This window comes from Solea senegalensis, linkage group LG4, assembly GCF_019176455.1.
Source record: "Solea senegalensis isolate Sse05_10M linkage group LG4, IFAPA_SoseM_1, whole genome shotgun sequence".
Classification (NCBI taxonomy): Eukaryota; Metazoa; Chordata; class Actinopteri; order Pleuronectiformes; family Soleidae; genus Solea; species Solea senegalensis.
Window position 1 is genome coordinate 24097165 of NC_058024.1, and position 26598 is coordinate 24123762.

The 26598-nt window shown below is 39.6% G+C and overlaps 3 protein-coding genes across 9 annotated transcripts; 1 reads left to right on the plus strand and 2 right to left on the minus strand.

Annotated features, from left to right (window-relative positions):
- zgc:153738 (uncharacterized protein LOC558115 homolog) lies at positions 1 to 6629 on the minus strand. The gene is made up of 19 exons (XM_044024901.1): positions 6451 to 6629; positions 4769 to 5096; positions 4499 to 4618; positions 4202 to 4384; positions 4024 to 4095; positions 3250 to 3455; positions 3075 to 3159; positions 2871 to 2978; positions 2632 to 2707; positions 2437 to 2543; positions 2238 to 2324; positions 2095 to 2156; positions 1905 to 1987; positions 1527 to 1634; positions 1240 to 1439; positions 819 to 905; positions 560 to 737; positions 227 to 465; positions 1 to 143 (listed from the first exon to the last, which is right to left on the minus strand). Exons 1-19 carry the CDS (start codon positions 6459 to 6461, stop codon positions 27 to 29), a joined length of 2457 nt encoding a protein of 818 aa, XP_043880836.1. The 5' UTR covers positions 6462 to 6629; the 3' UTR covers positions 1 to 26.
- Positions 6630 to 7920: 1291 nt separating this feature from the next.
- On the plus strand, positions 7921 to 16249 carry alkal1 (ALK and LTK ligand 1). 5 transcript variants are annotated; one of them, XM_044023191.1, is made up of 6 exons: positions 7921 to 8033; positions 8363 to 8644; positions 11216 to 11269; positions 11828 to 11911; positions 13245 to 13318; positions 15764 to 16249. In XM_044023191.1, the coding sequence occupies exons 2-5, from the start codon at positions 8374 to 8376 to the stop codon at positions 13307 to 13309; spliced, it is 474 nt and encodes a 157-aa protein (XP_043879126.1). In that variant the 5' UTR covers positions 7921 to 8033; positions 8363 to 8373; the 3' UTR covers positions 13310 to 13318; positions 15764 to 16249. The 5 variants fall into 5 exon arrangements, with proteins under 5 accessions (XP_043879126.1, XP_043879127.1, XP_043879123.1 ...); XM_044023192.1 differs by having other exon boundaries at positions 11831 to 11911; XM_044023188.1 differs by lacking the exon at positions 13245 to 13318.
- A 3679-nt stretch (positions 16250 to 19928) lies between these two features.
- On the minus strand, positions 19929 to 26566 carry mindy4 (MINDY lysine 48 deubiquitinase 4). Of its 3 annotated transcripts, XM_044024837.1 has the most exons (18): positions 26371 to 26562; positions 26008 to 26127; positions 25185 to 25390; positions 24844 to 25105; positions 24505 to 24758; positions 24333 to 24385; positions 24118 to 24233; positions 23901 to 24017; positions 23691 to 23782; positions 23453 to 23554; positions 23122 to 23185; positions 22456 to 22521; positions 22289 to 22356; positions 22142 to 22205; positions 21501 to 21662; positions 21170 to 21350; positions 20478 to 20556; positions 19929 to 20028 (listed from the first exon to the last, which is right to left on the minus strand). In XM_044024837.1, the coding sequence occupies exons 1-18, from the start codon at positions 26443 to 26445 to the stop codon at positions 19980 to 19982; spliced, it is 2130 nt and encodes a 709-aa protein (XP_043880772.1). In that variant the 5' UTR covers positions 26446 to 26562; the 3' UTR covers positions 19929 to 19979. The 3 variants fall into 3 exon arrangements, with proteins under 3 accessions (XP_043880772.1, XP_043880771.1, XP_043880773.1); XM_044024836.1 differs by having other exon boundaries at positions 22289 to 22521; positions 26371 to 26564; XM_044024838.1 differs by lacking the exons at positions 19929 to 20028; positions 20478 to 20556 and having other exon boundaries at positions 21261 to 21346; positions 26371 to 26566.
- Positions 26567 to 26598: the final 32 nt, after the last annotated feature.

The following is a 26598-nucleotide window of genomic DNA, read 5'->3' on the forward strand; positions in this document are numbered from 1 at the left end:
GCCAAAATTGAAATGTAATGACTGACTTATTTTTTCCCTTTCTTTTTTTTATCTTTGCCTTTAACCGGGGCTTCATCTTCTTCTTCTCTTCCTGTAGCAGCCTTAATCCTTTTCTTTCCCAGAGGTGTTTTTGCATACCAGTTCTAGGGAGAGAAGAGATGTTTACACTAATATAATGTGACAATAAAACAATGTAAAGTTAATAATTACGACTTATCCACTGTACTTTAAGGGCTTCTTCCTCTTCCTGAAACACGGGGTCAATCTTGGCTAAAGGAGCAACAAACTCAGCAGCAGTCAGGGGTTTGTTTGGCTGCTGAAGGACGCGACGCTTGGTGACGACACTCTGGATCACCTGGACCATGTGACCTGGAGTGTAGCCATCAGAAATCTTGGCAAGAGAGCTGAGATCCAAGGACTTGGTTACCTCCCCGCTGTGCTTTTTGATCAGTTGCTTCCATAAAACTGAAGGCAAATAGTAATAAAGGTCATTTTTCATACCAAACGAATGATGAATACAATAATTATAATCTCAAAATAAAAAAAAGTCTTCTCTTACTGTATCTTGAGCCATAATCAGGTCTTGGGATAAGGATGATTTTGCTGTACATTTTACACAGTGACTTAATATCAGAACTCTGAGGATCTCGAGTTGTACCAATGATCAGAACACGATCTTCCCCTTTGATCAGCTTCAGGAACTTGGGCAGATCTTTTTTCAACCTCTTGGGATCTAACTGTTTAGACAAATTGAAGAGGTGAAATCACAGTGTCATAATGTTACAACCCAGAGTTCATTACGTAGGTGTAGGCAATACCTCCTTTTCTTCTTTGGGAACTTTCTTGTAGAACATTTTCTCTGCATCTTCAATCAATATTACAGAGGGCTGCAGCAATCTTGCGACCTGTGTGTGAACAATTATGAAGGCTTTTTACTTTTTTGAATTTTTATTTTGTGGACTAGTCACAATGTATATATTTTAGTATAACCTTTTTATAAGCATTCACAGAATCTCAAACTTTATGCTAAATTAAACTTAAGATAGAAGTGGCTACTGTAATGACAATAAACGGCTCTGCGTACTACAAACCAGGATGGGAGTGGACATTAAATGTTTGTATTTAAAGTTAGGATTTAGATCTAACATTTTGTGGGTGAAGATTCAGATTTTAAGATATCTTCATGATTATAAACATTTTAAAAAGTAAATGTGACTCTTTCCAATCCAGGTGTCTTACCTTAAAGACAATGTGAAGCATCATGGCCAGGCCACTCTTGCCTGGGTATTTTCCTGCAGTATTCAGAGGTGACAGGTCAAACAGGGTGGCGCCTGTCTCGTGACAGATCGCGTGGACCAACATCTTCTTACCAACACCTGTCGGCCCTGTCAGTAGGATGGCCTTTATGAGAGGAGCTTTCTCATGAACCACCTGCGAGCCTGCAGAAGATGCACATGTTATATCCAAATCCCAAACAGATTTTCAGTGAGGTTTACTTGATTTTATGAGGCGAAAAGCTTCCATACCTAGTGGTAAAATTGCATATAGAGATATGACTTGTCGGACATCTGACAATGATGGCATGGGCTCAATGTCATACTGCCTCAGTGTTGTGCCAAGGTAGCTAAAGTCACCTTTGAGAACGAGGGAACAAGTAATACATGCATGAGTTATTCATCTGTGTGATTTATCAGCGGGGGAAATTGCAAGAAAAACTGGAATCATAACGCTGTGGTAAACAAACGTGCCAGAAGAGGGCAGCACACAACAACATACAGTTATTTAACCACAACCGCAAAGTTCCAAATGAACTGTGACAACACATTCATTGGAATCACAATAACAGTTCTAAAGCTCTATAAATTGACAAAGCAGTCTACACCAAATCATATTAAACATCTTACCCAAATAATCCTGCAGATGAACATTATTGGCCTTTTTCAACAAGCCCTGTTCCACCAGCTCCTGACACAGAGACTCAAGAGTCCTAGCAGATGTGAATAAATAATGCAATTTGTTTTTGTATTTGCTGACATTGACTGACTTGCCTCATACATTTAATTGTGTTCATATATCCACTCTGTGTGCCTTCACCTATCAGCTGTCAGATCTTTCTCCTTTTTCTTCCTCTTTCCACTCTTAGATCCTTTCTTTTTCTGTTAAATGAAAACAAATATCAAGGAACACAGCCCAAGCCAATCACGATAATATGAAAACACCGTCTGTCACTTTGGTACCTTAGCGTTTGCCTTTGTCTTACCACCCTTATCTTTGTCCACAGCTAACTTCCATTCAGCAAGCTCTTGTCTCATCTGCTCATCTACCTGATACAAGCACAGAAATCATATTTAAACACAAGTGATTTACAAACTGAATGTAGTAAAAAAAAACAAAAAAAACAGACTTGCATATTGTATGTTCTGTAATCAGCATCACCTGCACTCGAAGCTCTGCCTCCATGACTTTCCTCTTTTCTTCCTTGATCAGCTCCACCTCGTGCCTTTGGTTGAAATTTGTGGACTCATCACGGGTTTGCCAAAAATCTGAGGATTATGTAAATGATAATAATGTGAATATTACTATACTGAGGATTGACATAAGATCTTGTCACCATATTTAGGTCGAACGTACCAACAAAGGTTTTGTTTTCCACTTCCAAGTCGGACAGAAAAGCAGAAGGTAACATCTTCAACCCTGCCTCCTCTTCCTGCGGCTCAAAATGTATATATGGTTATATTGTTTTACAGAACAAGCAATGCAAAGGAAAGTTATCACATTTTTTTGATGGTCAATAACGCCAGAATTTATTCAAAGTTATATTATATTATATACAGTATTATGTAAAAATAATACTTAACAAAAGCTCATACTTCTTCTGCTTTTCCCTTTTCCTTCTTCCCTTTTTCCCTCTTTTCCTCCTTCACTTTTGGTCTGTTGTTTGAATCCTCTTTTTCTTTTTCAGCTATTTCTTCCATTAACTAAAAGAAAACAAATACATCAAACAACATTCTCCCTCTGTATATAATTGAAGGAACATGCAATATACCATAGTTTGGGCTGGGTTTGTACTTAACCTGCTGAGGGTTCTTCTCTGCAAAGATGAGAGCTGAGCCTCCGTCTTCATCATTAGGATAGTCTGGAAATGATCCGGTAGCATCACTGTTTAAAGGAAATCCACAGGGACAATGAATGAGTGAATATTATACGATGACAGCAAAAATTAAACCGCCTTGCTCTGTGCCACCTCACCGACATTCAATGAACCACTCCCGGATTTGGTCTTTCATTTTCTCACTCATGTCATGACTCTCCACATCGCGTAGTTGTTTTCTAACAGCTAAAATTGACTTCTGGAAGTCTTCCTCGTGCTCCTGTTGTTTAATGCGTGTGCAAGATTCACTTGCTTGGGCCTTGATTTCTGCAGGACACGGCACCTGGTGTCTTGGATCCATGGCCTAAAGTGAAAATGACACAATGCTATATAATCCATATTGTACACTATATGGACAAAAGTAGCCAAAGTCAAACCTGTGAATTCAGGTGATTTAATCAGGCTTTGGGCTCTAGGCCCCTTATCTCAATCTTAACGTGACAGTTTATCTTAATCTTAACAGTTTGAGGAAGGCCCTTTTCTATTCCAACATGACTGTGCCCCAGTGCACAAAGCAAGGACTATAAAGACATGGTTTGACTTGGAGTTTGGTGTGAAAGAACTTGACTGACCCGCACAGAACCCTGATTTCAACCCTATCGACTTTTGGGATAGACTGAAACCGAGATTGTGAGCCAGGCCTTCTCATCCAACATCAGTACCTGACCTCATAAATGCTCTACAGTATTAATGTGCACAAATTCCTATAAAAACACTATAAAAAATATTGAGGAACGTGTGGAAGCTGTCAAACTACATATAATTCAAAATACTGCATGTATGTATTTGAATGGTGTAATGGTGAGACGGCTCAATACCTTTGTCCATATAGAGTATGTGAATAGCACAACTAAATGGCTCATTTCACTCACCATTCCCAGAAAAATCATTTCTTCATCCCGAGCAATCTTTGTCTTTTTCCTCTCTACGTGGCCCCTCCATACCTAAAAATAATTTTCAACCAAATCTGTCAGTATGGAAGACAACACAAGGCAAAAACAGGAGCTCATAGAAAAAGAAAAAAATTCTATTAAACTCATGACAGATGACCTTCTGAATGCAGAGTGCTGCCAACTCAATGTCAGCTGGTTCAGGTTCCTTGGTTCTGTACATCCTGTTCATATTTCTGCTCTCTTCATTCAACTTTGCCCTCAAGCGTCCTTGACGGGCCCTCTCTGCCACTTGAATGGTCTTAATTGCCACTTCTGGACTCATTTTCTTCAACAATGGAGGCTTTAATAAAAAGAAGTAGACAAAATAAATTGAACGCTCACTTATATGTAACAAAATACAATGACGTGGCCTAAATAAGCAGGCTTCATTTAAAATATGGATCCTTTAAATTACCTGCGGCCTTTCACTGACTTGCACCATTTTAAGGATTTCTGTCAGCATTGTCTTTCGTTCTTTGAGTTCTCTGCTGCATTCTGTGACGAAATAGCAAGGGATAGGTATCTCAAGGTCTGCCTAAAATGACAACAAGGAAAAAAGCTGCTGAGTTATAAAGAGACGTCACTGACAAAGCTATTGTCTGGTGTTGATAAGTCAGAGTAAATGCTCTTGTGAGATTGAAGAAATCCAATTAACTTTAATCTTGCTCCAGAGTATGAAACTTACAGGTCTGAGCTTTAAGTCGTGAAGCACATCATCCATGTAGTGGTATTCTGAAAACTCTTTCTCCACCATTTCATTCTTCAGTTCTAACAATCTTCCAATCACACCATCGAGAATCGCCCGAATGACTCGTCTCTTCTGAGGGTGGACCAACAGGTCGTAAACTGTCTCCAGCTGTCTGAAGATTTGGATGTAGCGCACATAAAACATGGCCACACGCTGGAAGAACACAACCCGGTCTTTTTCTGGATGGAGGGGCTCAGCAGGCAGCTCCTCAGTGAGCAGGCGACTCAGCTCTAAATGAGCATCTGCCCACATCTTATTGTATGTCCTGGAAAATTAGAAACCATCATTGTTTTCAGATATTTTATAAAGAGTCATACAAGTGTACACTTGCAGACTAGAAGTGCACAGGAAAGACAATTTAAAAAACAGGATATGAAGAACTTAACTATAACTCCTTGCTTTATCCAGGGAACTTGCAACAGGGAAGTCAATGGTTTGGGGCTCCTAAAAATGACTGATTCCATTAGTCTACAGCAAAAACAATCTGAAACTCCCCCTTAGATCATATGATACAGCTATGTACAAGATATTGCAATTAAAGCATGCTTGGAAGCACCCTACTTGGTGCTATTTGGCTGCTTAATTTGGTTCGATTCTGTGTTGGGGCCTCCAGTTCCCTTGGGAAATGCCTGGGGCCCACAAAATTCAGACGGAAGAAAAAGAACATAGGTTTTAAGCCCATATTTTCAGTGCAGCATTTATTTTCACTGCTATTAGTTGTTCTGAGTGTGTTAAAGCATTTACTGTACATAAGAATAATTATCTGTTTTCTTATTTATGTCATTTGATGCTGCACACATTGTGGTGTTAGAGAGCCACCCTGTGGTCCTTTAGAGTATAACTTTTCATTTTAAACGCTCACTACATTGTCGCTCAGTCAGCCTGTATCAGTCATTAATGTTTTCGCTGTTGTTTATTTTCTCACAGCAAACAACACCTATAGAATAATTTTATTGTGAGGTAGTGGACAAGTTGAATAGGACTGTAGTTCTGATCATCACCTGTAGGAGCCTCAGTCAGTCATTCCTAGTTTTCACAAGGGATGTTTAAGTTAACATATAATGTTATTAAACTGTTATTTTTGTATTATATTCAGTTAGAAGGGGGAACAAGAACAATTATAGGCCAAACAATTCTGCATCATTGGGCAGATTGGCAATGGCAAACACATCAGCTGATTTATAATTTCAAAAACTGTGAACCTACCCTTTAAACTGCTGACCATTATCACGTGGTATGAAAACAAAATGTAAATAAGTTAAATAATAAGTACATTTAATTTCTGGCATGTTGTTGGGCGTTACTTTATGTGACGATGTACTTTTTCAAATTGTTTAGTTAAGTGTTACTGTGATGCCTTTAAATGAACAACACTTGGTTTATATTTGTACGCAATACTTTGCTTTAACAGAGACAGCTAGTGTCGAGTCCTGTATGTACGTTGAGTACTTTGGCTGTGTCTCCTGTTGAGAACAGGTAAATATGAGTGGAAACATATTTCGAAGGAGAACACATGACGACGTTGTTAGCATGGATGCGGCTAACCATGCAGCTAGCAAGTGGAAGTTCCATATGGCAAGCTAACGCTAAACTCGCAAACAACGGAAACTGCTGTTTACCTTTGAGACATGTCGTTGTCTCCGGGGAGAAGGAAACGGTTTCAACGTCTACAAACGAAGGACGAAACAAAACGTTGTAGAGTGTCACATTTAACTGGAGGTAAAGATGCGAAGTTAGCGTCCCAAAGTTGACACTATGCTTCAGCTGTCTCCCTGGTAACAGTCATTCCGGAAGTTGTCCTTATTTTACCATTTAAACAATTCAACTCCGTTTAATCAATTGAACATAGATAGATAGATAGATAGATAGATAGATAGATAGATAGATAGATGGATAGATAGATTCACCCACTAATGATTCAGGTGTGTATTTACGAATGGGGAAACAGGAGAGACTGAGTGGAGAATAAAAATGTATAATAGAAAAATAAATCTGTACTGGGAAAAAAAATCAGCCCTTAAAGATAGAAGCTTGAGGAACTGTAAAGGCGAGTGCCACAGTCAGGTTTGAGAGAAGTTGTTGGTTATTTCGATTCTCAGCTGAAGGATCAGAAGAACTGAAGGTGAAGAAGCGACATGAATCCCGGAGTCTCGCCGTGGAGATTTGAAGAGTGCGCCTGTGGATTGTGCGCTTTTACGCACGGACACAGTCTGTGGAAACTGCAGCCCACCTCACTCCAACCCCCAGGGGGCGCTGACGCTATGACCAGGGCACCAGACATCACCTGTCCTGCAACTGGGGACATCCTTCCCGTCAGAAAAGTCTGCGAGAATCACATCTCTACAAACACAAACCTCCCCGGATACATTCCAAATATATGACAAATGAATTCGCAGGCTCAATTATCTCACTAATTACTACTTAGGGAGGACTCATTGATGTATTTAAAATATCAATACCATCAAAGTGTCATAATTCTTTGAAAACATTCACACTTAACCTATGGACTTATGATCACGGGTGAAAAACAGCCGGGTGGCTGGCTGCTCCTGGAGGCGCGTTCTCTGCACGCTTAAGCGGTCACAAGACTGAGACATCGTTGAGCAAAAACATCGACACACTGACAGGTCAGGTAGAAGTCGACATACTCTCACAGTCTTCTCCTCCCTGTATCCTCAATCCAGCTCGTTGCTCCATTTGGAAAAGTACCTTTACGCGACTGGCGTCTCCGTCCATTTGTTGTCACTGGTTAGTTTTTTTAGTTTGGATAAGACATCTGGTAAAGGACAGCGTTTATCTTGATTTTAATAGGGCTTTTTTTTTTGTTTAACTTAAACGTTAGTGATTTTTTTTGGTGCGTAAAGCAGGGGGCGCGTTCCAAAGTGAGCGGATGCCACTAGAAGAAATTGCACCTAGAATGTCAATATTACCAACTACTCGAAATCGATTTTATTACCTCCCAGAAGATAGCTTCTTGAATAAATAGAGACACGTTGTTTCCATAAAGACGGCGGCGAGCACAGTCTTTTGGTTGCTCTCTCTCTCTCGCGCGCGCGCGCGCGCGCTCCCTCTCTCTTTCACCCCCCCTCCCTCTCTCCCTCCCTCTCTCGCTCTCGGGACCACAGACAACGCCTGGAAGAATTTGCAGAAGACAACTGTGTGTCTACTCTCCAGGACATAAGCATCTTTAACGCCTAAACTAGTAAGTATCAAGTTAGATTAACTACTATTTGTTTATTTATCAGTGCATTAAACTAGAAACATTTACCTGTTGCGCAAAGTGGAATCCACCAAACCGATTGTGGAGATTAATTTAGAGGCAATGTTTATCTTTTAAATGTTTTTTGTACTGTAATTTTGGGAATGTTTAGGGTCTCAAACTGCAAGCATGACTGGTGCTTGTATTGTCGTTTTGAGCATGATGCACATTTCCTACATCTTGTTGATAACAGAAAACAAATGTGATGTTTGTTTGACTTCATGGAAACAATGGAACTCCTGTGTAAACAAGTTATTTGCGTGTGTTTTCAGACAGTGAAGTCATGCAGGTGGAGAGGAAATGGCACATTCTGTTGACTATCTTCTTTCTGCTCAGTACCTCGGGCCACTGCATGGACAGCAAGGAGGTCAAGCAGAAAGAAAGAAGGACCCTGTTGGATCTAATCTTACAAGTTATCAGGGACAGCCAGCAACGGGACAAACCTGACTCCAGGCGCTGTAACAGTGGACTCTTCACCTCAGCCCAAGACATGAAGTTCTCCTCCCGTGAAAAGCCTTTCTATGTTTCAAGGCTGGATAACAGTAGACTCATAGGTAAGCTGATAAGATTTATTTTTAGGTTCTGATGATGAATGCATAATCCCCAATTTACTATGGAAGACAGCTGTCATTGGTCAGATCTGCACTGCACATCTCATATAGGAGCTTTATTGAGTGTGGCTGAATGGTACTTGATGCATGCATGTCAATTAAGGAAATATGGAAAAGGACATTTTGATGACTCAAAAAGAGACGCACGTTTTTGTCCCTAAATATCCACCTCCACTTACTCAGTCAGTGTGTGATTGACTGACTGACAGACAGAGACATGGATAGGTTCTATGGATTAATGTAGGAGGAGCATCCTCAAACCAAGCCTGTGAATGATTCATTCAGTATGAATCACTGTGGACTCCTAAACATGAATGATGACAACGCCACATGCACTCGAACACATCATGACGTCCTCAACAGGCTCACCAATCACAATCATCTCTGCAAGACTCTGGCTGTGCTGTGTCACATTAATGTAGCCCACTGCATCACACTGCTTTTGACCATAATCAGACAAGGTGACTGAACAGACTCTGTTTCATTTATGTGTAAAGAAGTGTCCAGAGCATGCTGCTGATTAACGCTCCTAACCAAAATTAAGTGCCTTTCAATATTATTCCCACCAAAGTTCAGTTAATTTTCAATCTCCAGTTAATTATTTCCCCTCAACTAAATGGTACTTATGATGTATCGGAGGTCTCAGACAAGTGACAATGGAACTACCTTTATTGGCTTAAATAAAACATTACTTCCCGGCTGGAACTGAGTGGATCATTAAAGCATGTATCTTCGATTATCTGAGACCCATGACAGATGGTTTACTAAATTAAACTGTGACAAAGAAACAACAGATAAAGTTGTCTTAGAGTGCGGTTGAAGATTAACATGTGCAGTTGGAGCTTATTTATTACCAAGTGTAAATAGTGCGTTGTTTACAGCAATTCCACACTTTCTCTGAAGGTCACTATCAATGAGATCGTGTTTTGAAGTCGTTGCACTTGCATCTCAGAGGCCAAAGTCTTAGCCTTAGCTTATGCAATTGGAAAATTACTTTTCTCAGACCACTGACTGGATGGAATTTGTCTTTTGAGGTTATAAAAGAAGCATATTAGCAACTGATGCATGTGATGCAACCAAAGAGCCATGGTCACGCAAGGATAGATATTTTGAACACAATGAGAAGGAAGGAGAAACATCTGTGAGACCTCTGCATGTTCACCCTTTACTCTCTGTATTTTCTCCATTGAATGGCAAGAAAGACCTAACATTAATGAACATATATTTAAGAATTGTCTTTTTTTTATCCATCCCAGTTTGTTCCTTAATGTGTTAGGCACAATAAATCTTTAAAAGCTTTAGTCTTGTTGCTTTATAGTTTTATATTTTATTGTTGTTGACATGCTGTTATTGATTTCCAGGAAATACAGTGGCCTCTCCCAATGTAACCAACTCTGTGTAATCCTGGCTGTGATGTTCTTCACAGCTGGTTTTAGCATAACAGTGCGATATTGTGCCAAGTTATTTTAGGATGTTTTAGATGTTTTCAGTGATAGAGCAGGTTCACTTCAAACTGGAAAGTCCGGGGTTTGACCCCAGGCTGCATTAGTCTATATGCCGATGTCTCTGTGGGTAAGTTGCTCCTGATGGTTGCGCTGGCAGATGCCAAGTGTTTTATTGACGTACTGTTATTGATGCATTGTATGAATGGGTGAATTGCAAAACTGTTGCGTAATCAAGACTAGAAAGGCATATAAATATAGACTGTTTAACCATTTTGATTTTAGTATTTAACACAGCTGCCTGTCATGGCTTTCAATTGACCTGCATTATCTTCGTCCCTTCTGCGGTTATGTGCAATTACAGCATGACATGCTTCTGGGGCTGGGGGCTATTATAGTGATAGCCCAGTAACAATATGCATGGACTTATTCTGATGAGCATTACATCTCCATACAATAATCTCTTCAGCCTGTTAGCATGGCCAGTGTGTTATGAGACAGCTGCATCTGTTGACCATGTGGACACAGAATGGAGGGGTGTGTCCACTTAGCACTGTGCATCTTCACTGGTCTCACAAAGCGATCTAATTACGATGATCATGTCAAGAATTCAAATTCAGAAAAGCGGTCAATAATTAATAAATCTAAACTTCACTATGAATTGAAATCCCTAACAATAAAAACAACTTCTAGCAACTGTAAATTCAACAAGCAATTCAATTATTGATTATGGGCTGCCTCTGAAGAATAGTTTATGTCCACCCATAGTCCAGGTACAGCATAGAAACGTTAAGTATTCACAGTTATTCATATGCCTCTTTTTTTTTTTAAAAAAAGAAAAGAAAAAGAAAAAAAATATAGAAATAAATAAATATATGTATATATATATATATATATATATATATATATATATATATATATATATATATATATAGATCTTATCTTAAAGTAGTTGTTTTTCTGCATCACAGTGATAAACACAGCATAGAGCAACAGTGACAGTGACCATGATACCTCCTGCTGTCGGCTCTGTAGTAAAATGAATGTTAACTGTGATTTTGTTTCCTTTCAGAAATTTTTCCTAGAGATGTAAACATGAAAGACAAATTCATTCAGCATTTCACAGGTAAGAAGAACAGCATGCCGAGTGCACTGTACAATCCTCTCTGAACCAGCGTACATACATACATACATACGTACATACTTAAGTCACAGAAAAAATCACACTGCTAGTTGTCTGACATCAGCCAACATTTTTGGAAACTTTCATTTTAACCTAACAATGTGTTATAATGACAGTACTTATGAAGTGTACTTAGTTACTCACCACCGCTGGAAGCTGACAGAATTAAGTTGAAGGCAGTAAGAGGTTAAGCTGATTATTTGTCTCGGGACCTATGAGTAGAGTTCATTACTGGTGTGAAAATCTGGAAGCTTAAATCTTAGTGATTATAAATGAACACTCAATTCTTCTAGTGACTGAGTTCAGGTGAAGCACAACTCTTTGTTTGTTTGGTCTGTGAAGGTGCACTGTTCACTTCCGTTCAGTTTGTGATTTGACTGCTTTTTTTCTTATTGTTCAATTGCCTATAATTACCTTGTGAGCTTGTTGTGTAGCTGCAATCACATAACTAATGAATCCCTTGACGTTTTGAGTTTGGCTGATGAGACTTCTTTCATTAAGCAGGACCAGTCAAGTTCTCGTCGGAGTGCAGAACACACTTTCATAGACTGTACCACAACACAAGGGATTGCTCAAGACCAGCATGTACGTATGCCTTTTCCATTCATTCTGCATTCTTCACCACAGTATTGTGCTTTAAAGGCCCGAAGAAATAGGATTCTGCATTCAAAAGTTTGTGACAGTAACTTTAAGTGAAAATGGCCGTAAATCTTATAAAATAAGAGTAATATGTAAAAGTGGTGCAAGATGGCTCAGTAGCGCCCCCAAAGGTGAAACCCAGTAGGACCAAGCCAAAACTAAGTTGCCCCAAAACTCGACAGTCCATTTTGAATTTCGCGCCCATCTTGGTGATTTGCCTGTTTCGTGAATGAACAAACTCGACACAAGAAACGCATCAATTTGTACTAAAAACATCAAAGACGTTATCACGGGGTCGTGCAGATTCAAAAGGCGTGGCCATGGCAACCATTTGCCACGATAAATGCCCTGTAGCTTTGCAATACACTGACTGATCGACTGGAAACTTCATACATGACACAACCCAGCATTAAAAGGGTTTTATTGTTAAACTCTTTTTTTATAGTGGCTTTACTTTTCTCTTGAATTACAAATTTAAGTTGTACAAGCAAATTTGTGTTTGTTTTTTTTAAATGGATGTGAATGTGGTCCGTGTCACCTGTCTACAGGATTTGACAAAGCCGAGATAATATCAAGTCTGATAAGTGGTTCTTCTAAATTGTTGTTGTGATTTGTAAAGAGTCACGTTTACGTCATGTATTGTTTTGAAAACACGAAAATACTGTAAAGTCTTTAATTTTCATTTAAAAAGAAAAAGTTAATTTAGAACATGGTTGAAAGTGAACGTGTGTATTTCCTTCTGTTGATAAAGCACGCCGTTAGAATGACTGCAGACATTGTTCATGTGTCACAAATATACACATGTTGAGCCAGTGGACAGGGAATCTTCAGCATCTTTGACTGAACGTCACTGGAATGACGCAGATCATTGGTGAACATTTACAGTTTGTTTCTCATGCACATTTACTGATGATGATATTACAAAACACGGCTAATTGTTTACTTTGCATGCAACGCATGTTACTGGAACATTGCAACTGTAAGTGCTCAGTCAGGAATGAGCATATTGCAACACATCTGACCGCTTCTTGTGTTTTTTTCTATTGTTCATGCTGTAGTTAGTATATACGGTCCAGCATGTGCCCTACATTTTGAAAACAGCAGAGTAACGGCTTTATTTTAAATACCAGAGTTAAAAATTGCCTAAACTGTGATTTGAAATGAATGCTCATCATTTAGTTCATTAATCAGGCTCTTGGGGGCTAATTGTGGGGCTTTGATTCTAATATGACTCTAACATGTTAATAGTCGTTTTTCTCTTGTCTCCGTTTTTCTCCAGATTACAAAAGATGTGCAAGATTGCTAACACGATTAGCAATGAGTCCACTCTGCATGCAATCGTAGATATTGCGTGTGAGTAAAAGTGTTTTTGGCTTCTTTGGCTGGGGTCATTCAGCCTGTAGCACACACACACACACACACACACACACACACACACACACACACACACACACACAGGTACTGCTCTTCTGTTTTTTCACACCATTCTTACAGTTGGTGTTTCTCAACATTACACATGGAGGAATTTATTTGTTGCTCTTTGCTCAGATTTATCTCAATGTGCATTTGGTGTGTGACTGAGGAGGACTGCTTCTCATCACACAATAAGAGAAGCGACTGCAGTGTATCTGTCAAACGAGTGTGTTTTTAAAATACAGTATTTCTTACGGTTGGAAACACTGAGCGTCTCTTGGGTGTTGAATGTTAATTTATTATCCACTCGCGGTTTGTGCTGGTTGGCTGCAGTTGCGCACAAATCAGTTTCATCACTTGTGTGAGAGTGAGGGAGTAAAAGAGGGAAGAGAAACACATTTAACACATTAAACTCTCTGAAGTAAAGATCATGTTGAGCAAATGCGGCAAATGAGAATGTGTTGTGGTCGATAATCCCCCCGTCTCCTCCTGTGTCCTTCTACAAGAGCATCGAAAGGAAAGATTTGAGAGTGACAACATGTCCACTGTTTATGTTCAGCAAAATACTGCTCTGTCGCTTCCTGTTGATCCCCCTCCATCGGTTATTCACTGACTGGTGATGGTGAACTGCTCTCCTACTATATTCCAATCCAACTTCATTTATAGAGCACTTTAAAAGCAACACAGTTGGCCAAAACTCTGTACACAGACATGAGGACAAATACAAAAGTAAAAACAATAAAATACAGTAAAACAATAAAAACTGTTCAAGCCAACATCTCGAACTGAGTTAGACAAAAAAATATGTTTGAAGAGAGGACTTAAAAACAGGAAGTGGTCGAACCAATACTGTGGGGTAAGACCATGAAGACATTTAAAAACAGATCAAATCATTTTAAAATCAATTTGAAAGCAAACCGCGGGCCAATGAAGTGACACTAAAATTGGAGTAACATGCTCTCATTTGTTTGTACCAGCTAAAAAAAAGCAGAGCAGCAAATGAAGCATTGGTTGATTTATTTGTATTATTGTTATGATTATTATTTGTAAAGTGATCGTTTACTTTTTATTCTTGCCTCATAACCAACACATGAAAAAATTATACAGGAAGATATAAAGTATTTCATGATAGCCAGTACACCTAATAAAGTATTTTAACATGAAGGAAAGGGACAGAAGGGTGGAATCATTTGCATTTGCAGATTTGCAGTATGTTTTTTTATGTGAAGCTTCAATTGAATATTCAATTCCAGTGCGTAAAAATGACTGACATCTAATTGTGAGACCGCAGACTGTAACAAATGGACGACTCCTCCGCTCGTGTCTACGGTGGCCTTCATGTACCAAAAAGGCTGTTGTTCTTCTTTGTTTGTGTAGTAAGTTTCCTGCTACAGAACGTGAATCACACAATCTGGCTGCATGTCTATTAGAAACATGGCGATGTTTGAAATCATGTATACAGGGTAGTACAGACACGTCCAGTCCAAAGTCCAGGCTGTGGGTCAATCAGTTTCATAATGTATTATTTATTTATTATTTATGGCCCGAGATGGAGTCAAACAGAAAATCAGCCCAGATTATGTCCATCTGGTAAAAAAGAATTGGACTTTGTGTTCAAAACTCAGACAGATACATCCACCAAACCTTTATTATCACATGTGATAGAAAGGCAGGATTCTTTCACTCCTGCGTGGCTTAGATTTTATCACATTGCCATTTAAAAGTAACATTTTTGTGACAATGAATACACCCCTCATTTCCAAATCAGAGGACCCCCCCTCCTCCCCCGACATGATCAACACCCCTGGAGTAGTATATTTGCTTCTGTGAAAAAATGTTAAACACTTAACACTCATTTCAGACTATCGTCAGCGAGTCACTTTCGTCATAGTCCTCCCTTTGTCAAGGTGACCTTCAGTGACAGCAGGTCTGATGCGGTCACCGCCGCACACGCCGTAACGCGTGAATGCAATTAGGTCCAGCTGGTAAGTGATTTCTGCCGAGACGCTCATCCACATTAGTGTCCATTTAAGTTGATTCACTTTTTGTGGTATGGGGCGCCTGGTGATTAGAAAATTGAAGGGACTGACTCATTCTCAGGTATTCAGATTCTCAAGTGAATCGGATAATAAGATCCTGTCCGCACTATTCTGAGAACTCTAACTAACGTATATCACAATCGAGGAACTTTTGAAGGCACATTAAGTGATTCATTATTTAGTCGCCTCCAGCATTCCTGGATGAGCTTCGACGTGACATGGACATGTCGTGGAGCGCCTTTAGTGGCAGCGGCGTAATGACCGTCTTTTACAAGCTGACATCATGACTTTCTCAGACTCTGCATTTTGTTGGACTTTACTCAAGGATTCTTTTGTTTCATTGCAGGTCCCCAAACATTGGAAGAGGGATCAATGTATTGCCAAGGAAGTGCCTTCAAATCCACAGCAGTCATGTGAACATTGTTGTTTACAGTGTTTCTGTTTTTGTTTTCCCTGTCGCCATGAGTGAGAATGCTGATGGACACGGCTGGTTGTTTGTGAGTGGATTTGCTTTTTATTTTATTTTATTTTGTTGTACCTGTGTGTAACATATGCATTAGTATTTTTAAGCAAACACTGATTTAATATAAAATGCACCTATTTATTGAAAGTGTATGTATTTAATGATTCAAAAATCGGATTATTTTGTTAATAAAAGTTGTATTTTTTTGTTATATATGAATGCCTCTCAGGCTGTTATGCTGAAAGATTTGTCTCGCTCCATCATTGTCCTCATTACCTTTTATTTGGCACTTGAGTAACTGCTGACAGTGAGAAGATACGGTGGTGATAATGCCCTGCAGTGTTGAACAATAAAGAATTTTGAAGCACATCATACGTCATATGTTGGTATTATTGGAGACGAGGGGGAACGACCATCAAGAGTCGGATTTGGATTGATCCTGCAGAGGCAGGCGGTGTGATGGTTATGCAGAGAAAGTTACTGACAAAATAGTTTACACTAACACATTATGCTACATCGTATCCCGGTCTCCACACTAGTCGGGGGAAAAATGTATATCAAACAAAAATGTCATTGAAATTTCCAAAGCTGGATTTCATCAAAACATTGTTGCAGAGAGAATGAGTTTCTCTTTTTCCTTGAAGTCTTTTTTTAAGTTGTCAACACCCTATTGGTGAAGCCCCCACTGACCCTGCAAGTGTAACCATTGCCTCTTCTCGTTGGAGTTTGTTGCAAAATTGCTGGCAGATTTTTGTGGCTGTCTCTGACAATCTCACACTCAGTCATTGCTGTCAAAAACCTTGGACTCAAAGACGTCTTGAGCAATTTCGAGCTCAGCGGAATCAAAGATACATCGCATTAGGCAGATACTCAGTCAAGTCCTTAAGTAACCACATGCAGATGACGCTGTAATAATGCGTGTGATGACATTCAGATGACATGTGTTGCTGTGTCCTAATGCACATGAATCAGCCTAAAAGCAAAGGTTGTGCCCATTGGTAGGCTTCGCAATTTTTTATGGGAACACATTTCTTCAACTGTTGACAGTTGCAGTAAATCATCAAAATCCAATTAATAAAGTGTGCCAGGTATTAGACCCTGAGCCTCACTTGCCCAACATGAATTTATGCCAGACAAGACATTCTTGCTTCTTTGCCTTTTAAGGTTTGAAAATGAGGAATAAATCTTTGTGTTAGAATTTTAAGAGATTAAATCATGCAGAGCTGTCGTCTCCTCACAATGACTTACTGATCATATACGCAGTCAAATCATCATCAGTGTTGCCATTTGATGAAACTACAGGATCGATGTGTACTTCGTCTCTGACCCTCACAGTGACATAGCACTAAGTCCCTTAAAAATAAACAGGATCCTTGTCATGTTTCTTCATCTTGTTCTGGAATATGTGTCTGGGGAATAGTTACAGTGATTGTCTGTTGTTTTCATTTGGGTAGTAAAATATACAGTACAGTGAGCCACACACAGCGGTGCTGAGGTTCTGAAGAGAACACATGCCAAACCAAGCACATCGCTACAGACGTGGTACACTGGATTAAGTCTGAATTGACAAAGTTCACCCAGCAACAATCAACTGCCACTTTAGTTGATTGTGACTTAAAAGGAAAGCAGGTGTTTCCGTGAGGTACAGCTCGTATCACAGCGTTTGTGATTAGAGACCACCGTGTTCTGAAGGGCCATAACATGTGGGATTTTTCACAACTTCCTGTCCAGCTTAGAAATGTATGCTCCATCAAATCTCTGAAAACCATCAAGACTAACTAATGCCACAGTAACAAAAAATGAAGTAGCTGTTTGGTTTGGTTATTAAAATGTGTAAGTTAAGGAGCGTCCTCTGTGCTATATCATGATTACTGCAGCAATTAATGAAAAGGGGTGATATTTTCTGGCCACCTATAAAAGGATTAGGTGGCTAAAAATAAACTTTGCTTCTCATGGGGATGCAGTGGGGATCCCTTTTCTCCGGATGAGAAGGGCAGGGACACCAGATCCTAATCTAAGGTGGATATCACTTATCTGGAGACAAACAGCACAGATTAGGAGAGGAGACAGAAGATGCACTGGGGACAGCATGTGGGAGGGATCTAACACAATTATACCCAAGCACTAAATCCTTCCTGTGATACCTCTGAGCAATGCTGGAGCAACAAACAGTAAATACAGACCAAAGCTGGGCTGCATCGTTCTAAAGCTCAGAAACACCTTAATGCTCCAACTACAGACTGGCCGCTGTTCTTTTGAAACAGACAGAGTAAGAGGAAGAATCACAGATTTACTTTTTATGATAGAGGAGGCTATGATTAGAAGTGACACTAACGCCAGTCACGCAGCAAAGAGTTGATGCCAGCTCACCAAGTCAATGGATTATAATGATACTTCATATCATACACATATTTATCATGTGGTTTACCCATGCACCAACTGTTAAGGGTAGATAATAACTACTAAAACCTAAACATGACATACATCTCCCATCCACGGGAAAATGTGTTTGGCAAAAGTAAACACTTTAATCCAATTTCTTGGAGCCAAGGGCCTCTTTCACGCAAACCACCTTATTTATAGTGATCGCAGTAGCATTGATGTGCCGTAAAACTGTTGTAGAGGGCTCATTGATTCACCGAGTCTCATGATTAATTCATGGATCTTACAGTGCTTGAACCTCTACATGAGTCACCGATAATATACATTCAGAGAACAAAGGCTGCATTACTTATTTGACATTTGGAGGGTGATTGAATTCGCACCGTTCATCTCTACCACGCCAAAATGGCCATCGATATGAGAGGCAGATTTAATTAAGAGGAAGAAGCTTCTACTGTTTCATTGTTTGCTGTTGCAAATATGGTTCGGATGTCAGCGTTGACCCCTGACACCCCTGGTTCTAATATATGACATGGACTCTGGTTAACTTTGCAGGAGACAGTTTGATGGTGGTGAGTTGCAGCATTGTCTGTGCGCCAGCTGCGGTGTCTTTGATCCCATGTGCTGGAGGTATTGGCACAGGTCTGCCTGCCACCCACTCTGCGTGCCCCACACTGCGTGAGCTCTGACGTCTGAAGGCACCATTTCACCCCGAGGCATCTCACTGCTCTTTTTGCTTCCCCTCTTCCTGAAATTTCAAGTAAGAATTAATTCCCCAATTAGCTTCGAGTTTGTTTTCTTCATTTGCAAAAATAACTGCATAAATCTTCTGTTAACAAAAAAGGGGGCCCTCGGATGCAAATTCCATTGCGAGGGAAAATATTTTGCAGTGCTTCGTTGTATTTTCATCCATTAATTCATGCTTAGAATTTGTTTACAGAACGGAACTGATACTAACAAGTACCTCGCCGACATTCAACAACATTTCTCTACAAGCTGGATTTATTTATTTTAGATTAATTGTACTTCCAGAAAATTAGATTAGGTTAGTCATATTTCATATCAGTGAGGAAAGGTTCAGTGTCAAAGACTACTCACTGTAGTTTTATCTAACTGTACCTAATAAATAGTTAACTATAGCAGCATTTATATTTTACGCCAATCATTTCTGAATAACAATACTAATAATGACGCAATGATGTGGAGATGCAAAACAGTGACACAAAACTACAGATATTTTATTATCTGTGCTGATGTGAGAAAAGTAAATATTATTTTGTACAAACTCTGGTACTTTCTCTGTGCAGCTTCAGAGCTCACTGGCAAATCTTCCTCAACAAACCCTAAAGCTCTGCACTTTTTATTTTCTGATTCATACTGTATATCACAGCGTGTTAATGTGTACAACTTTATGTTGGGAGATTATTTAAATCCAGGTTTGACATGAGTTGATTACCCAAGGCCTAATTTTCTTCTAATGCATGAATCAATTCAGATCACTGGAGCTTTACTATATATATATATATATATATATATATATATATATATATATATATATATATATATATATATATATATATATATATATATATATATATATATACTGTATATATATATATATATATATATATACATATATATACTAAACTATACTAAACATAAATATCTAAACTCTAAATGATAACATATTTACAACAACATCAAACCATGCGATCAGTCAGAGAATAGGCTCTGTGTCATTCCAGCTGACAAATGCACACGGCCACCTGGAAAAAAAACAAATAAACAAAAAAATATTAGAATTGTGTGCCTCAGACAAACAGGTGACATGGAAAGTTCCGTTCTATTCCTAACCCTTGGGCAGTTTTTTTTTTTTTTAACAATGTCACAGTGAATTTGATATGGTTTCACTTTTTATGTAATTGGTTTGAATTTTTGAGTTGGGGCCCAAAACTGGCTTTGCAGAGCCAGTTTGTAATCAGGCCATGCTTGACTTCAAGGGAACATCTGTGGTTCATTTGAAGAACCGATGATATTACAGTCACCAATCCATTTATGATTGAGAATGATGGAAGGAAATCCATCATGTTATTGTGCAGATAATGCGTGGAATTCCAACTAATTGAATACTGTCAAAACATGTTATGGATGCTGTCAGGATCTGCAAAAATCATTGTGTATGTGGACGTGCATGTATGTACAGTATGTGTGGTACCTTGTTTGGATGCAGTGCTCCAGTGGAGGAGTGAGATCAGTGCTGAGGTCCTGGTGGCTCATGGTCGATTTGCCAACAGCTGCCAATGCAAACATTTGAATAACAATCAGTATAGACATTCTTACAATGGGCCCTTTGCACAGCAGCCATTTTTGTCTAATAATCAATTTAATGATGGCTGATGGGATCAGTGTCACCTGTGCCCATTATAAGGGATGAGCCAATATTTGTACTGGTTTGAAACTGGTCAAAATCCCTGGATCAGATATAAGAAAAAGGGAAAGAGATCTGGCACGATCCAAACCCAAATATCACATAAATGCTTTCCCAATTAAGGCTGTAATAGGAAACATGCACGATCACTGTCAGAATGTCTGGATTTATTTTAAGCTTAAAGAAAACAAGACTGTGTCAGACTTACTACATGTGTTTCAGTAAATGGCTGTCATATTGGTATCAGTCACGAAAAAGTGGTTTAGAGTCATCCATTAGAATTTGTGTTAAAATAACTACACACTAAACTGATATTAACAAGGGAATGATCCTAAGAATTCAGAATGGCGTGAAAATTCACTACATCATCACACAACGTTACACCAGACCAACATGCAGCGGCGTGTTTGTTCAGTGGTGTTGATGAACAAAAAACACAGAATTAAAAAGGTAAGAATATGTGCAATAACACTACATACACACAGTGAGCCGGATCTCTTCCTGTTGATTGGCCAGTCCATCATAGTAGTAGAGGTCAAACTCCAAAGATCTTTCCAGATTAGTCAACAGCTCCCTCTGCAGGCCAAACAGCACACTGAAGTGGCTTTCACTGCACACCACCCATATAGGGTAGTGGGGAGACTTCATGTACGCTCCTACCTTCGATAAACACAATTAAATAGAACCAAACATAGGAAAACAGTATATTAGTGTGTTAAGTATCATATTAAGCACATTGAAAACATTGATAAGTCTCACGTTTTAACTTCTGTATCAGATCTGTCAGTAACAGGGTGACCAGTCTCTCACCTTACAGATGTTATAGTGTTCAAACAGGGACAGCAGACCAACATCACACCGACTTTTGATTCCCTTGAGGAGAGTAATGTTTCCGTTGCCCGAGTCTAACTCCATGTCATTGTCAAAGACATTGGAAACTGCTCTGCCACAGAGCAACAGGTTGACCAGCTCCTGGTGAATACAAACATAAACACGCAATGTGTATAGAGTAATACCAGTATTGTACTGATGAAAATAATGTGAGATAAAGTGAGATAGTCTGCTGCTGTTGTTGTTGTGCCATCAGCAATCTAGTCGTGATGTATGATCACAGCACGTGGTTTGCAGCTGTTGATTAAAATGGTAAATTGTCTGTATTTAGCGTATATAAGGTTTTTCTAGTCTTGATCCACTCAAAGCTGCATTACACTACAGTTTTCACTACAATCACATACAACACATTCATCTCTCACACATAGGGACACACTGGCATGCACACTAGTGGAGGTGAGAATCAAACACTTGATCCTCAGGTTGAAAGATGATTCAGCACTGCCTTAAACTGATATTTGGACTTTGAAAGCAGAAGACTTGGAGGACTAAAGGAAAATCAATGATTTTTACACTTTCAGCATGATGAAGACACACAAACAATTTGATTTGCATCAAACCTGAGTGCAGTAACCATGGGCTCCAATGAGTGTGGTAGTGGGCACGTCCATATCCTCTCTTACTCTTCAGAAAAAAAGATAAAACACATTTGGATGTTTTGGGCCTATAGCAGCATATAATTAACGTGCTTAGGAAAATCCTCATACTTGTCAATAGATCGAGACAAAACGGCAGATATTGTCAGTAGAATGCATCCTAACTCTCCCGTCTCAAACTGTGGAAAAACAGAGTGGATTAGAGCTGAAACGTTGGCACTTGTTTGAACAGACGTGTCAAAAGTAAAATGTGCATCAGAATGACATGAGTCTCTCACCTGCTCAATGTGCTGCTCTAAATGCAACTTCAGGTCCTCGACACTATCCACAGAGACTAATGTTATCTAAGAAAAATGAAATAAAACTGTGGTTAAAATGATTACATTGCTGTTTCCCCAGGCAACAACCAAAGATAATTCCAAATGTGTAATTTGATTTTGCTTGATAAATTCCTACAAAATATTTTAGACACAATGTCATTCCGAAAAAGGCCACACAGTGTAGCACATGGCTCACACTGCTGTCTCTCAGCAAGAAGGTTGCTGGTTCGGATCCCGCGGGCATTTCTGTGTGGAGTGTGCATGTTCTCCAGGTTCTCGGGTTTCCTGCCACATGTCCAAATAAATTGGAAACTCTAAATGACCCATAGGTTTCAGTGAATGATTGTTGGTCTCTATATTTTGGCCCAGCGGTAGACTGGTCACCTGTCCAGGGTTTACCCTGCCTTTCACTCTATGTCAGCTGGGATTGGCACCAGCAGCCCCGTGACCCTCATGGAGGATAAAGCGGTAGACAATGAATGAATGACACTCCAAACTAATAGTGGTGAAACAATTGCAACTGCATCCTGCAGAAATACTGAGCAAGTGATGTTGGTGGATTTGACACCAACATCACAACAATACACACATTTCCCAGGTGTCATTGAGGCCACAATTTATTACCTTTTCAAGCACTCCTTCTGATTTGTAGCGTCCTGGTGGGCTGAAATGACTTCTTCCAGAACTTCTGTTTTAAAAAAAATGGAAATGGAAATAACAAAAAAAAAGTTAAACTCGCCATAATCTCTCCATCTTAAACAGCAGATTTATTTCTGAGATGACTGGGTCTGACAACATCAGGTGTCAGCAGAGCTTGCTGGCTCAATCTACAGTGACATACTGAACTTTCCCAAACCTTAAAATCTAAGCTGGGTATTTACATGCACTTAACTGGTCATGAGATTCTGTGTACTGGCCAACGTCTTCATGAAGAGGATTAAAAGAAAGATCTTACACTGCGACTGTGGCTCGCTTTTCCTTGCCAGCCCTCCACAGGATTTCAGCCAAAGCTAAAACAAGACACTTTCTTCTGGCACTGCTGGAAGGTGTTAAACTCCTGAGAAAAGCAGGTTGATAATATAGCTATTCAAGGATCAGTGGTTAACAGTGACTAAGCATTCCTTGATGTGAATGAGTGGCTGTCAAGTGATTGCATTAGTGCAAACAGAGGTCAACAGTATAGAATAACCTACTGAAGGCTTGCATTACTGCTTTCAGTGTTCTCAAAGAGCATTTTCTTTAGAACAAAGGCTTGGATGGATGCCAGCACTCCACAAGGTCCACCCTTTGAAAATAAATATGCAGAAGACAAATATGTAAATACAAAGCACAATTCAATAAGTAATATGAAAATGAGTGCACTGGATTAGAGCATTTCTGCAAGATGAAACATTTGACACAACCTTTTTCTGCACAATTCCATATCTCAGGTCATGTGTTTCTGAAAATGTGAAGCCTTGATTTCTCCACTCTACACTGAAACAATTTTGACTGGAACCAAGAAGAAGTATTTTCAATTCCTGGGGGGAAAAAAAAACAGAACACACAAAGAAAATTCAAGGCAACTGCAAAAACTGTCCTAAGCATTTCTAAAAACAAATCGTGCTGTAAATCACCAACCATGGCAGTGTGTTGATCCATCGGGCGGCTAGCATAGCTCTGCCCTGTGATGGCTCTCTGAAAGGACACTCTCGGGAGACCTTGCAGCTCGTCATCATCATCATCATCAATGTCGTCTGGAAATACAGTCACATAACATCTACTTTGACTAATGAAAGAGCAGGGGTCAAGTCCCTTTTTCTATGTTTTTGCATAACCACATATAGAGAACTTACCTAAAACCATCACAGACACATCCAAGTCAGTCAGATTGGTCCTGTTTTTTACTCTAAGCAAAGAAAACTATACATCAATTCATGAACAAAGTCTGGCAACGATAGAAAAACATGTTTAACAAAAAAAAACGTGACCAATGAAAGTGAAGTGTAACATCTTAAAGCTATTTACTTTGTTGTATTCAGTGAGACTTGCGCCACTTTTTCAAAGCTGTTTTCACTCTGCATTCCCTCGGTGGGACTTAGCAATTCCCGTCTCCATCCTGAGTGTTTAGCTGAGCCAGCTTCAGTCAGGCCGCTCTCTGAGCTTATGGAATGTGAGTCAGTCGAGAAAAGTCCGTCCCTAGATGGCCTGAGTTCATCTTGTTTTCTGAGCAGCAGCTGGGGTGCTTCTCCCCTTCGACTCAACCTTTTTTTGTTTGATTCCTATTTGGAAAAACACCAGTTAGGGACAGGAATATGACAAATAATATATAATATGTTTTGAAGAATTGCCTCACAAGACCAGTACCTGAGGTACACTTGCTATTGGTCCAGCCATCATGCCACGTCTAATGCGATTCATTTTGCTCCTTTGGGTGCTCTCAGTATTTTTTTCGGATTCTCCTCTTATAACACTCTTGTTGTTGACAGGAGCTGAAAGTGGCTGCCCTTTGTGGTCTCCTGAATCACACAACCTTTGTGGGGTTTGGTTATTACTGGCCAGACAGTAATTTTCAGACAATAGTGAGGTATATGAAGGTTGGGAGGAGCGAGTTTCTTCTACATCAGACCTGTGAGCAAAACAAAATCCTGTGTAGTTCAAACAAAGTTGAAACGGCAAGATTATGAAAGACGCTGCTCGTAAAATACCTGAGTTGAATGTGTTCGCTCGTAAAAAAGGGAACGGTGCTATCCTCCTTGTTAGTGTGTTTTATCACCGTCTGTGTTACTGCAGGAGAAGCGACCAAGCCGAGAGCTGCAGCACTTTCACTGCTGGTGATGTTGTCACGATTATGGCCGGCTATGTGATGCTTCACAATGATCTCCAGTAATGTTTTCAGGGGAGAGCTCTGGACCTGCAAAAACAGACATTTAAGCTTTCTTTGTTCTTCACTTGCACAGCAGAACTCCTTGAGGTGAAATCCTCTTTGAAGTTGACATTTTCTGATTTAATAGAAAAATCACAGTGAAACACAGCATTGGTTTTCGTTACGTTTGGCATCATGTGCCTAAAATGCTTGTGCAATTGAAAGTGGAAATGTCAATGGGGAAATTCTTGTCTGCTTAGAGTATAAAAATATAGAATGTAACTTGCTAAATCCATTCCCAAAGTAAAGTATGGAGGGGCCCAATGGTGCAGTTGGAATCACTAAGTCTGTTCATTATTAAGCTTTAATGTGTTCTGAAGTTAAGTCCATGAACAGGGAGCAGCATAGGAAAAGTTCAGAGAAAAATCATAGGAACCTGTAGTGGATCAGCCATCTAGTAATGCATGACTTATTACAGTTATTATTTAATGGTGATATGTTACATAGATATGAGGGTATTATTGTATAATAGTGTTTACATGATATAAAGACAAATAACTTGTAATGTGAATCAAATTGGGGTTGTTTTTCTCTGATGACTTTTAGTGTAAGTTAAGAGCATACACTGTATTTACAGTTATTTGAAGATTAGATCCTTAATGTACCTTATTGTCTCTATACAGGCTCTCCATGTTGAGAATTTGCCGCAGATGTGATCTGTTGTTTATACTGGACTCTGTGCGCGGATGCTCTTCATCCATACAGGCGATAGTCTTCCTCAGTCCCTGCACATGAAGAGCAACAGGAGGAGCAATGTTACACGAATACTCTGCTGACAGAGTTAGGGCACTCGTTTAATGTAGTTTAGTGTGTATGTGATGACACACAAGCAGACAGAACTCAGATAAATAAATACAACGCCGACATAAACTCCAGCATTAGCAGAATGCTAATGCTAACAGTGTTAGCAGCTTGGGCCACATAGGCTACAGCCTGTTAGCCACATAGCTTTATGTTAGCTTACTAACCTTTCGACTCAGGTATTCCCGCACCAGGGACGAAGAAACCTCTTCAATTGAAATGACCATGGCGGGTACGTACATTCAGTGAATCCGACGTAGACATTCAGAAAGACGCTGTTTTAGCAATGGCCGTACCGGACCAACAACAGTGGTGACATGGACTAAAGCGACTCACGGCTTGTTGTGTGTGCTACACGTTAGCTTTGTGCGTTTCCATGGCAACGAGAGTCGTTT